A 13,454-nucleotide genomic window follows, 5' to 3' on the forward strand; every position below is an offset into this window, starting at 1 on the left:
CGTCAATGCAATGTAGAGTATTTCGTTTTTCGAAATTATACTTATTTTTTCGAAACATTACTTTGTTTTCTTTATCAAATTTATTTATGTATACAAAAGTTGAATTCGAAATTTTTGCTTGTGTTTATATAAGTAAAAAGAAATTTAATTAATAAGAGTAAAGAGTTTAAAACGTGTAACGCAAATTTCGTAGAAAAACATGTTACTTTGGAAACAGTTGGTTTTAATGGCACAACACATACATTTTAATTGCAAATAGTTGCAAGAGCGAAAATCAAGCGTAGTTTTATTTATTGAGTGGTTAAACAGCTTCGTTAACACGAAAGAAATTGTGAAAAATTTTAAAGCTATTAATTCACTATATTACAGTTTTAAGTAAAGATTAAAGTGAATTTTAATAACAAATTAACATAATTTTTTGCAATTTCAATTATTCAGTGTACAGCACAGTGGGGTTAAAAAATATTATATGCAAGTTTCGAACACGAATTTCGAAGTTAATGCGAAACTTTATAAATTTAATCGTTAAAAACATTGCGTATGTTTTAAACATAACTTCGAATTTTCGAACATTAACTTCGAAATTTCGAACTTGAATTTCGAATGTGCGAACGTAAGTTCTGCTTGCTTATAATCATTTTAAGTAGTAAATTTCTTCGAAATACTACAGTTTCTCTATGATTAAAATTCACTTTATATTTTTGTTAAGTCTAGTAAATGCAATAATGTTAAAAAACACTAATTAATTATGGCTAAATGCAATTTGTTTTGTCCATTTTTATGCTAACTAATGCTAATTGTAATATTCATTAAGTATTTGATTAAAACTATCCAAACGTAAGCAAATAACAGCCGTAACTTTAAGTTATGCAAGTAAATTTAATTTGAAACTCCGCAAATTCGAACAGCATTCCTTAATTAAAAGTTATAAATATTTTGCTTTATACATATACATTGTATGAATGTATGTATGTATGTAGATTATGATAAATATTTATTTAACTTATTATTTAAATAACGGTTTAATTGATATTTCTCGATAAATATGCTTTTGATGCGTGGTAATTCTTATGTATGTATGCATGTAATTAATGTATGAATATTTCACAAATGACAATGTGTATGTGTGTTATGTATATATATAAATATATATAAATGCATTAACATTTATACATTCCCATATATATATTTATGTATGTGTGTTATGTCAAACTAAATAGTAATCGAATTATAATCGAATTCAAATTTGTTACAAATCGAGATAAAAAGACTCAAATTGAAAAACGAAATAAACTCAGAGAGACGCAGTGAACTCCTTTCTTCTGTTCTTTATAAAAATGTATTCATTTTTTCAGTTATGCAATTTTTTTTAATGAAAGAATCTTGACACTCATTTGTATGTGTGTAGGAAATGGAGGTTGAAGCAGCGCTTTGGTTGTTGCAGGTAAAAACAATCCCTTCGTTTACAGTTTTTGTTTTCATAAATTAATATATTTTTCGAATATTAAATAATGTTCTAAGTATTCTTGGAACCCCAATACAAATAAGGGTTAAGCTGTTCTAGATGAAAAGCTATAAGGTTAGTGTTGATGTTCTGCCTCTAGCTGTGATCTAGAATGCATAGCGATTTTATGTTCAATAAAATATTAGGATGCATAAATTTTAAATAAAAAAAGTAAATAAAATAATTATCAAGCTCAAATAGAAAGCGTGTGTTGTTGTTATTATTATTATTTTGCATTGGTTTGCTAAATTTTAAAATTTGGAATCTCTTTTAAGCCCAGAACAGAAAACTCCTTTTACTCTGAAAATGCGTTAATTGTTGCTTCTTTCGTTTTCAACAGACAGGGTTGTATTTCATATTAGGTTGAGTGGAGAATTCAGACTATACATTTTATATTTCAGACACAAGCATTATACAAAGGTGACTAAATCCACTAAGGCTCAATACAGCGTACGACAACTAATGTAAGAAACCTAAACTTGTTAAGAACATATTTTTTATGTGTTTCTTCGGTTATGTCAATGATTTTGTCTGATTTTGACAAAATTCATTACTCACTGCAGACAGTGAGGAGAAAAAATCTTTTGAAAACCTTAGCTGAAAAATTTTTACACATTCATAATCAGAGATATTTGTTTTGGACCGGCAGCATGTAGTGCATGTATAAAGTCTCTAAAACGGTTGGAGAGCATTTAGCGGGAAAGTTTGGATTTCAGATCAGACCAAATGTAAAATTTAGACTACGCCAAGTAAGGATATGACATAGTGACCATTGTATAAAAGATGAAATGACAAAACAACAAATGTGAGTTATTTATGGCGCTGATTTTTAGTAAGCTTCCGGAGCATATACCTTATCTAAGCAAGTATAAATTCATCTTTGTATGAAATATATGAAATTATCGTACGTAAGCCTTTCTGGGAATTGTTTGTTATGCTTTTGACGGATTTTTGCTTTCGAAATGTTTAAAGATCTTTACCATCAAGTTACAGTATATTTAGGAGCAGAGCATTGGAACAGTTATACAATGAGTTTTCATGCAAAAATATTTACAATATTCAAGGAGTTAAGTTTCTGTGGATAAGTTTCATCGCGCTTTTGAAGATGAAAAGTTTCAAAAAGAATTACAGTGGAGTAAGTTGGCCCGTTCCAATAACAGTCGTATTTATGTAACCGGTATGCAACCGGATTTATAACCGGTTTTATAACTGGTTTAACAACATATGTAAATAGAAATGATAAGATCTAAATCGCTAGAGGAATCAAATAAGAATCAGAAAGAAAAGACTTATTAATTTTTATGCATTTCATGTCACAACAACACAACTTTCACTTTGTGAAGAAAAAAATAATATTTTTTCTATTAAAAATTAATGAGACTCAAAAATACTATGAGAAAAAACTAAAAATTAAATCAAGAAGCATTTCAACAGAAAATCAGCATGAAAGACAATGCCATTTTTGTTTGTAGACTTTTTCGAACTACACAAATGCTAGACCAGATAGATACGTTACGTTTAAATACTTTTCTAACATGATAAACTTTCATTTGGTGTAATGGTGGCAGTGGTTGTGGATTTCTATAAAACAAAAAAAAACTTATTTTCAAACATTTTTCTTTAAATTTACAAGTTTAACGTGAATTTGGGTGATTGGTGAGTTGGGGATAAAAACAAATTGCATTTACGCAATAAAAATTATAGATACCATATTTACGAGTACGAGCAATATGCGTTCAAACGCCATATTTTCAGTTTTTTTCTACATTGCATTACTAGTTTGTACAAAAACAATAATCGAAATAAATAAATAGAAACAAATATATAAGCATTGACACAAAAAATGCTGAATAAAAATTAAATTACACTTTATGCAAAAATAAGTATAAAAAACTAAAATCCTTCAGCATTAAAATTTTGCATAAATAAATAATTTTTTTTAGCAAAAAAAGTTTTTAAAAAACGGATAAACAGCTTTTGAAATATTTTACAAAAACTAAAATTTTGTATAATTTTTAAGTGCTTTAAGGTTATAATTTTTTACATGGCAAAATAAACAAAATAAGTTGTTTGCATAAAAAGCAAAAATTTACTAAATTCAACTTTGCATTTCTTTGTGGTGAATTATCTTGGGTTCAATTATTTAACATTTTGGCATTTTTTAAATCTTGCATTGGCAGACGAGTTGCAAAAACAAAGCATTCAGGTGCTTTCATCAACTAGCAATATTTGTTTTACTACAATTTATATCCACAACAAACTCGTTTTTTTTTGTTATTTGCATTAGTGGTGAAAATGCTGCAGGAGTTCAAGTTTTAATAAAAAAAACGTAATATTTATTAATATAAATTTTTTAATATTTTTAAAATTTATATTTTTTTAGTTTATATTTTTTTCAATATAAAAATTTTAATAATATTTAAATTTTATCTTAATTTTTTAATGTTTTTTTTAAATATTTTTTTGGTATTTCAACCTATTAAATTTTAATATTTTTTAAATATATGTTTTTTAATTTATAAATTTTAATTTATATTTAAATATAATTCATTTTTTTTAAATAAAATTTAGTTTTTGATATTGCAATATTAATTTTTTAATATTTTTTAAGTATAAATATTTTTTTAATTTTAAAAATTTTAACAATATTTAAATATCATTTTCATTTCATTTTATGCCTTTTTATTAAAAATATTTTTTTAAGTTGCACTAATATTAATTTAAAAAAAACATATATTTTTTATTTTAAAAACTTTAACAATAATTAATTATTATTTTCTTTTCATTTTTTTTCTAATAAAAATTTATTTTGCAATATTAATTTTTAATATTTTAAAAATTTATATTTTTCAATTTTAAAAAGTTTATTATATTTATTATATTATATAAATATTATTATATTATTAAATATTATTTTATTTCATATTTTTTTAATTTAAAATTAATTTTTGATGTCGGAATAATATTAGTTTTTAATATTTATAAAAGTTATATTTTTCAATTTTAAAAATTTTAACAATAATTAAATATTATTATCATTTTTTTTACTTTTTTTAATTAGAATATATTTTTTCTATTGCAATAAGATTAATTTTATAAAATTTTGTAAAATAATTTTTTTATTACATAAAAATTATAACAATATTTAAAGGTTATGAAAATAATTTTATTAACATTTAATTTTATCATCAAATTATCATTTTTTTTTTTGTAATTTAAATATTTTTTTTAAGTTGCAACAATCTTAATTTCTAATATTTTTAAAATTAATCTTTTTTCAATCTTAAAAAGTTTAGTAATATTTAAATATTATTTTCATTTGATTTTATAATTTTTTTTAATTTAAACGAAATTCAGATTTTTGAAATTAATTTTTGTTATTTGAAATTCGCATGACTTGTTTTGAATTTCATAACAAATATTTTTTTAACTTAAATTTTTATTTTTGATAGACACAAATAAATACATTTCAGGTATTATTTGTTTGAATTGAAATATAAAATATTTATTTTTAAATTGAAATTTTTGAATTTTAATTTCTTTTTGTCAATTTCTATTCAGCTCCGCACAAATTTTTGTTCTAGGCAATTTTAATACTTTTTAGAATCTTTAAATATTTTTAACTAAATACAATTATTTAAATCTGCAGCATTTTTCCACTCTCTACTGTAGTTCTATTTTATATACATATGTATAGTATGTACAAAAGCAATGCGAAAACTCTTACGACTTTTCGACAAACACATGTACATTGGACACATACATACATATGTATCCATGCATTTACATATGTGCGCTCGTAAAGGCAATCATTAACTATGTAAATATATGTATGTATGTACTTGAATATACAAATATATACAAATGCAAATTGGAAAACAGAAAGTAAATACCTCCAGTCACCGTCAAAGTGGCAAAATCATATTCGGCAACCGTGAAACCGGCAGAATTATGTGCGGTAATACGGAGATTGTACCAGGTGGCGGGCTCTAGATCCAACACAACGTAGTTATTATCGGGTTTGACATTATTCGAAATTTGATTCCATTCAGCATGTTCGCTAGAAAGAGAATTTTCAGTTGCAGTAGACGAAGAAATTTTGAAAAAATTAAAAAAAAAAATAATTATGTTGCAGTTACACCAACCGCTTTTTGTTTTCTACAACAAAGTGAGACATGGGGCAGCCGCCATCTTTCCAGGCCTTGAAGTGCAGTGAAACCGAGTTCGATGAAACCTCAATGAAACGTTGTTTCTCTGGCAGTTTGGGTTTATAGCCTTTGGTGCGCGTGTTCAGAATGTCCGAAGCTTCGCCAGCGCCGATGCTAAAAGTGGATTCGAAAAAACAATATATTAAAAGCTAAAGTTATAAATTGTTTATTCCACAATGCGCACTTATTGAAACCGGTAGCATAGACTTGATAGCGTGAGCCGCAAAGCAGATTTTCGATAGTGAATTTTTGTGCGTCCACAGAGACCTCAGCAGTTTCCCATTCGCCGAATTCTGCCCAAAAAATGTTTAATATACATATTATACAAAAAACTGCATGCGAGCTCACCTGGCTTGTAGTGCAGTGTGTAACCATGTAGTGGCGCGGTGTCTCCCTCATGTGGCTTCACTTTGACAGTCAACGAATCGGTTGTGGTGGCCGAAAGTGATACCTGAGGTGATTGTGGTGGCGCGAGCACAATTAACTTATGTGTAATGGAATCCTTGGCAATCGAGTTTTCAGCATGACACGAATATTCACCGGCATCTTGACGATTAACCGTTTTAATTAACAATGTGCCATCAGCCATGACGCGCATACGATCGTTGCTGGTAAATTCAACACCTTTAACCTTCCATGTGATCTCGGGTTGTGGTGAACCAACAGCTAAGCATGGCATTTTGGCGTCTTCCTTGAATGTTGCAGTAAAAGTATCATCGAATGAGGCGATCTTAGCGGGCACTTGGTCGCTGGGCATCGCTACAATGCTCTTAGATTGTTGTCCTTCGCCAATGTTGGTACTAGCGGTGACCCAGAATTCGTATGGCTTATTCTTTTCCAAATCGACTGCTTCAAAACTCATTTGATGTTGTGGTATTTTCTGGCTCTTGGGTTCACCCTCGGCGCCTTCAACTTTCGAGTAGACAGTGTATTGTTGTATGATGCCATTGGGTTGTGCTGGTGGACGCCATGAGACGAGTATGGCAGCGTGGCCTTTAACCAAAGCCTTTACATCGGTGGGTGCTTCGGGAACTGCAATGCGAGAGAGATCATGTTTACTAGTCTTAAAACATATAATTTTTGCATTTGGCTCACCATCAGGTTCGGTTTGACAGTGGATGGGTGCGCTGCGTACGCCATCGCCGCCAGCGGTGGTGGCGAGCACTTGCATTGTGTAGTTGGTGAATTTCTTGAGGCCATGTAAAACGGTGTCGGAGGAAGCAGTCTTCTTGTAGTGACGTTTGGTGTCATCTTTGGCGAGAGAGCACAATTATTTAGCAAAATAATAAAAAGTAATAATTCATTCAAATAATTTTGTTTTAAAATAAATAAAATTAAACACTATAATTTCATATTTTGATCATGCCTAGATACTCACCATACCACTCATCGCTAGGCGCATATACCACCTTGTAGGTCTTGATCACACCATTGGCCGATTCGAGTGGTGGGCTCACCCAGCTGACGCGTATTGTTTGCGAGGTCAATGTGGTGCAGGCAGTGTCGCTTGGTGGTTGACTTGGTGTGCCCTCAGCAGTAAATTGTTTCTCCTCATCGCTCAAGGGACCAGCGCCGATCTTATTGAAAGCTTGTATCACGACAGAGTACTGGGTATAAACGCGCAAGTTGTTCAATTCCAAGCTATGTTCTTTGCCTTCTTCAGTCAAAAAGTTAACAGTCTCGAAAACGTATGAAGAATTGGTGTTCGATAGTTTATAGCCAACATAATAACCCAAAATTTCACCATTCCATTCAGATCGTGCTGGTGGTTTCCAGGTAACGCGCAGTGTGGTCTGATTCACTGGTTCAACTTTAATATTTTGTGGCTTGCCAGATGGTGCCTCCTCGGCGGTAATGATTGTCACAGCTTCCGATGATTGCGATGTACCAATAGCATTTTCGGCCACGATGCGTATATTGTAGGTTGTTGCGGGACTTAGTTTCTGTACTTGCGCTTCAGTTGTATGTCCGGGTACCATAACACGATCTACTTCGTCCCAAGATGCGCGTGAGCGTTTGAATTCAATAATATAACGGATAAGTGGTGAATTGCCATCGTAGGGTTGCGCCCAGCTCAATTGTACGGAGCGGCCAGATTTGTCTAAAACCTTCAAAGCGTAAGGCATCTCGGGTACTTCCTGTATAATCATATTAATGCTAGCATCATCTGAGCCAAATGCATTAGTGGCCAAGCAAGTAAAGAGTGCAGAATCTGAGCGTTCGGTACGTTTAATTGACAAGCTAGACATCACACCGGTGGAGAGTATTTCCTCACGAATTGTATAACGGTTATCATTCTTGGGGTCCAAACGCACATTATTCATGTTCCATAAGATGCCAATGGGTTTTTCGCCTTTAGCTTCGCATTGCAAGACCGCTGGTTCGCCACGACGTGCAGTTTGATTGCGCAATTTCTCGGTAAATTCTGGTGGTGCCTGTACGCTAATCATAATGACGGCCGAAAGTCCAGAGCCAATACCATTAATAGCCTCGCAGAGATAATAACCTTCATTTGTCTTCTGGATGTTGTCAATATGTAGTGTGCCTTCTTCTACGCGTATATTATCGTTCTTCTTCAAGTCCTTATATTCACCGGGTGTATCACCTGAGAATATTTTAAGACTTAGTTTTTATGATTTTTCGCACATCTGCATTTACTCACCAACAGCTTTCTTCCATGTCACTTGTGGTTTAGGAAAGCCGTCAGCTTTGCATTCAACTTTAGCGTCGGAGCCTTGTGCGAAAGCCTTGTCGGTGGGTTCGAGTATCCATCTTGGTGGTACTGTTGTGTTTCAATCAAATCAAACGGTAGTTGCGAATTCGAAGAATTGGTAAAGAAAAAATATGTTAGCATATTTCATTGTGTTTCTTAATTAATCAGTAACATTTAGAGGACATGCGGCAGTGTTTGAAAATTCTCAACAGACGGACGGAGGACAAAGCTGAAGTGAAGTGGTAATTTTATAGTAGTTGGACTTTATATACTTTAATTTATTTACAAGTTAAAATTTATATTCATCTTAGTTGAAATACAATTATTTATTAAAATATTTTTATTTGACTGTAAGTCTTTATTTTTAAATTTTATTTACCATTTCACATCAGCTTGCTGTACTTACGAAAATGTTGATGTTGTTTTTAAGTAACTTTAATATTAAAATAAACTTTATCTATATGTTACCTCAAAAATTTTATAATTTTTTGTCTCACAATATTTACTATTTAGAAATATTTCGCATTTAACAAATCCATATTAAATTTGTTTTTATTTTTTCATAACATGACTAACTGTTGACACAATAAACGCAATAGTGTGCACTCTATGTAATGAGAAATGTTCTTATGATCGATTTCCGATTTCTTTAACTACCTGTCATCAACTTTCTTGAAAATAGAATTAAGTTTTCGTTATTTTAATTATTTAAATTTTTACTAATTGTTATATCTCCTTTTAACTGAAATTTATGTATAAAATATTTGGGTATTTCATTATTTATTTGAATTGATTTATTTTAACTTCTGGTGATAATAAAAAGTGAAATGTGGCAAAGTATTTATCATTGCCTTCTATTAAAACTACATCAATTTTAAATATAATATATTAATAAAATAAAAGAACCGACAGTAAGAACTCAATATGTGATTTTAAGATTTTAAGAGAGATTTTTCTAATTTTTGACACATCTCAACTCGTCCTGTACAATTTTGTTTATGAACATTGTTATACATATCTCAAGCTTACAAAAATGGAAAAAGATTTTTTAGTGCAGGCAGTTGGTAATTGCTTTTTCAACAAACGAGAATATGTCCATGATTATTTTTCTGTTATGTTGACATTATTACTTGCAAACTTTACACTTTAATAGACTACAATTGTCAAAGTCAAACAAATGATCTCTGAACAGCTATTGAAAAATCAATTTGTTTTCTTAATATATTCTCATTACACCCTGTATTTGCAAAGTCATAAAAAAAAGAGTTTTTTAATTTCTACATTTTTCAAAAAGTGTAAAATTTTTGTTTTTGAAAAAAAAACAACAACATCAAAATCTTCAGTAAATACTTTGGCTTAAAACCTATGCAAATTAAAATATTATTTTACAACTACAACCAAAGAAAGCAACAAGCTACATACATTTTTACAAACAGAAGGCAAAAAGGACAAATGAATTGTTGTGGGATTAATTGAAATGAATGTTTTTTAAAAACTAAATTTAAATGTCAATAGAAAGCATGCGTAAAACGAAATGTGAAGTGATGCTGGGCAACTAATGGATTACTTATCTAAAATAATCGATAACGTTTGTTTATTTGAAGTAAAATTTAAGCTGTTTTTACAGATTTTTGATTTTCTTTTTCTTTAAATTATTTTTTTGGATATATAAGTTTCTTTTTCTTTAATATTTTTTTTTAATTTTCCTACATTCTTTTCAGCATCATTTAACATTTTGTTCGTTTATATACCAAATTATGCGTGTAATGAAAATGAAAGTTAATTAAAGATGGGATATTCAAGGGTGCGGATGTGGTGGTAGCTGAATGAGTTGGTTAGGAATTTGCGAGAGTGGAAGCGACCGAGTTAGTGATCAGAATGAGCGCGTATCGGGAGTTGAAGCTGTTCTGTTGTGTAGCATAAATTTTGTACACAGCTGTTAATAAAATATTATGCTCTTGACCGGTTTAAATACAAATTGTTGGGTCAGTCGCACATAGCAAACCAAACAAAAATATTTGCAACAACATATGTATATGCGGACAGTGAAGCAATACCGTTATTAACAGCTTCACATACTTTACAGGCATGTCAATTTTTGTTGGATACACAGCGCTGTACAGAAATGTTAATTTACTTACAGTATTTGTTTGTTAACAGTGCTTGGCTGGTGTTAATGTGAGTAACAGTATTGATATTAGTATTTATTTACGTGTACATACATATGTATTTTAAGTAATCTATTTAATGCAAAGTTTTTGCTAAAAGTGTCTTTCTGTTGTAACAACTGTTAGTAAGCGAGGAGTATAGAGGAGCGTTTGAAAGTAGAAAAATTATGCTGCATATTCTTGCTGTTTTGAAAAAAAAAATTATATAGTTTTGCTTGCGGCGCACATTTACAAAATTCGTACGTTTTTTTGTTTCGAATAAGAATTAATTTTTAATAATTGCATACTCATATGTAAAATTAACCGCTAATATACAAAAAAAGAAAAAAAAAGGAAAATTTTTAAATTAAAAAATAATTAAAAACAAAATTATCAATAAAAAAAATTATTATGCTAAAAAAAATTTCGTAATTAAAAACATTAAAACAAAAAATTAAAATACAAAAAAATATCAAAAATTAAAAAAACACGTTGAAGCAATTTTGTTATTCTTATATTTTTTTTTTACATTTTCCATACCCATTCTTGCACATTGTTTTAGCTATTTATTGCAATGCAAATGTTTTTCTGTTCAATTATGCTGGTACATATGTACATATTTGGTGTTGGTGTAGCGTTCGCTTATTTGAAAGTGCTTTTGTGCGCCTAAATGTATGCTTAGTGCCTGTTTGTGTGTGTGTGTTTGTTTCAATGTATGTGAGTGCGCTGAATGTGCACTGTGTTTATGCAATGTATAATGTGTTTGTGCTTCTTGTGATATTATTTGTTGCTGCTGTTGCGAATTCGAGCTGTTTTGCCATTTAATTTTGTTTCTTTGCATTAAATTAGTTGCTGATGAAAGTATCATATAGATTTTCTTATAAAAAATACCCAAGCTATTATTTGGCATAGATTTTATGACAACATTCATGTTAAAAAAATTAATTTACATTTTAGTTCACATGTTATAATACAGACTTGCACCTGTGATTTGGCTGTGAATTTTTTATTTTGATGATAAAAAATTTTTACAAAGAGTGTAGACTGCTAATTTGCGAGTATATAATTTTCATGGACGGTGATAAGCTTTACAACTGCTAAGGTTGTATTTTCGCATACTCCAAAAAAAAATTAAAAAATATAAGTCATCGTATTTTTATTTATTTTTTTAATATTTTAAAAATATGTTTTTTTACAAAAAATTAAATTTAGCACACGAGATACATCTTTAAAAAATTTTGTTGCTGAAAAATTTATTTTCAAAATGTTGAAGTTGTTTATAAACCCCAAACCCCAAAACGACGTAAGCTATTATATATGTATGTATAATATATTCCAAAAATTATGAAAGTTTTCAAGTTAATAAATGTTTAACCTGTCAAAATAAAATTATTTAAAAATCATTTTCGAACCAGAAAGTTATACGAGGCCTCTCAAAAATTGTTTGTGTTTTATGGTATGGTAGGCCAAAGAAATATGGACTTCTCTCAATAGCTGTGTTGTGAAAATTTGCCAATTTTCCAAAAGTTTTAATTAATTTTCAGGTTAATAATTTGTTTTTTAATCTTTCAATTCGATAACCAAAAAAATAAAACAGTTGAATATATGTACATAAATAAATGTACATACATACATATGTATGTTCTTAATATAACAGGTTGAATTTTTTTTACTTTATTAATATTTCCATCTGATAAAAAATCCGATTGTATAAAACTTTGCATTTTCCAAACCATAATTATTCTAAAAAAGTATTGGTTCCATAACTTTTTTAAAAAGATTTTTTTTCATTTTCAAATTTAGGTTATATTGAATTTGAAATTAAACCTGAATTAAAATTTATTTTCTTAAAATTCCGAATTCAATAAATTTGATTTTTTTTAGTATTTCAATCCGATAAAAAAATTCGATTATACAAAACTTTACATTTTTTAAAAAATAATTATTCCAAAAAAATATTGGTTCCATAAATTTTGAAAAAGATTTTTTTTAATTTTCAAATTCATATACCTCAAAACCTGAATTAAAATTTAGCTTCTAAAAAATTCCGTATTCAATAAATTTGATTTTTTTATAAATATTTCAATCCGATAAAGAATCCGATTGTACAAAACTTTAAACTTTCTAAAAATTACTTATTACAAAAAATTATATTCCATGAATTAAACAAAAAAATTATTTAATTTTCACATTCAATATAACTTCAATTGAATTAAAATTTGATTTCTAAAAAAAAATATTTTTTTTTAATTTTATGAAAAATGTCAATCAATTGCCATGTTCATAAAATTGCAATTTCGAGAAGATTTAAATTTTAAGAAAATATCAATTTCGTTGCATAAAAATTAGTTTGACCAAAAATTACAAAAAACTATTTTCTATAAAAAAACGTTTATTATTGTGACAAAAAGTCAAAAAAGTTTTTGCTAAGTCCATAATTTCAGAAACAATTTATTGAATTAAATAAATTATATTTTTACAATTAAGTCTCGAAAAAACTGCTGCAAGTAAAAATTTTAAAATTCATAATAAAACTTTAAGAAACTTCAATTAACAAATTTATTGCATTATTATTATTATTATGGCGGAAAAAGTATTTAATATTTTATTTTCAATTAAGAATTTATTCTGCTTTAATACAGTGAGAAAAGTTCAAAATTTAGTTATAAAGTTCTATTGAATGCAATTTTCTACAGCCGATTTCTTTTTGCCTACCATTCACTGTCAGCGTCGCGGACTTGTTTGCGCTGCCCGCCGCATTTGTTGCCTCACATGTATAGCGACCCGCATGCGGCGAAGTAACATTATTGATTAGCAAAAGACTGGTATGCTCGCCCACGCTGGCCAAAGTGGCCCAATCACCACCGACACGTTGCCCATTC

The 13,454-nt window shown here is 29.0% G+C and overlaps 1 protein-coding gene across 2 annotated transcripts in view; it reads right to left on the reverse strand.

The window, feature by feature from the left end:
• The window catches only part of LOC126757001 (cell adhesion molecule Dscam2), a 169,031-nt gene that overhangs the window by 22,250 nt on the left and 133,327 nt on the right, over window positions 1–13,454 (reverse strand). For both annotated transcript variants that reach the window (XR_007666670.1, XM_050470543.1), the window contains 7 exons: window positions 8,375–8,494; window positions 7,091–8,317; window positions 6,808–6,963; window positions 6,061–6,744; window positions 5,897–6,005; window positions 5,650–5,826; window positions 5,398–5,564 (listed from right to left, as the gene is read on the reverse strand). Coding sequence is in view for 1 of the 2 variants with exons in the window: in XM_050470543.1 (XP_050326500.1) it covers window positions 5,398–5,564; window positions 5,650–5,826; window positions 5,897–6,005; window positions 6,061–6,744; window positions 6,808–6,963; window positions 7,091–8,317; window positions 8,375–8,494 (2,640 nt within the window). In the remaining variant the exon portion in view is untranslated. The remainder of the gene's footprint in view (window positions 1–5,397; window positions 5,565–5,649; window positions 5,827–5,896; window positions 6,006–6,060; window positions 6,745–6,807; window positions 6,964–7,090; window positions 8,318–8,374; window positions 8,495–13,454) is intronic.

This window comes from Bactrocera neohumeralis, chromosome 4 (genome assembly GCF_024586455.1).
Source record: "Bactrocera neohumeralis isolate Rockhampton chromosome 4, APGP_CSIRO_Bneo_wtdbg2-racon-allhic-juicebox.fasta_v2, whole genome shotgun sequence".
Taxonomy (NCBI): domain Eukaryota; kingdom Metazoa; phylum Arthropoda; class Insecta; order Diptera; family Tephritidae; genus Bactrocera; species Bactrocera neohumeralis.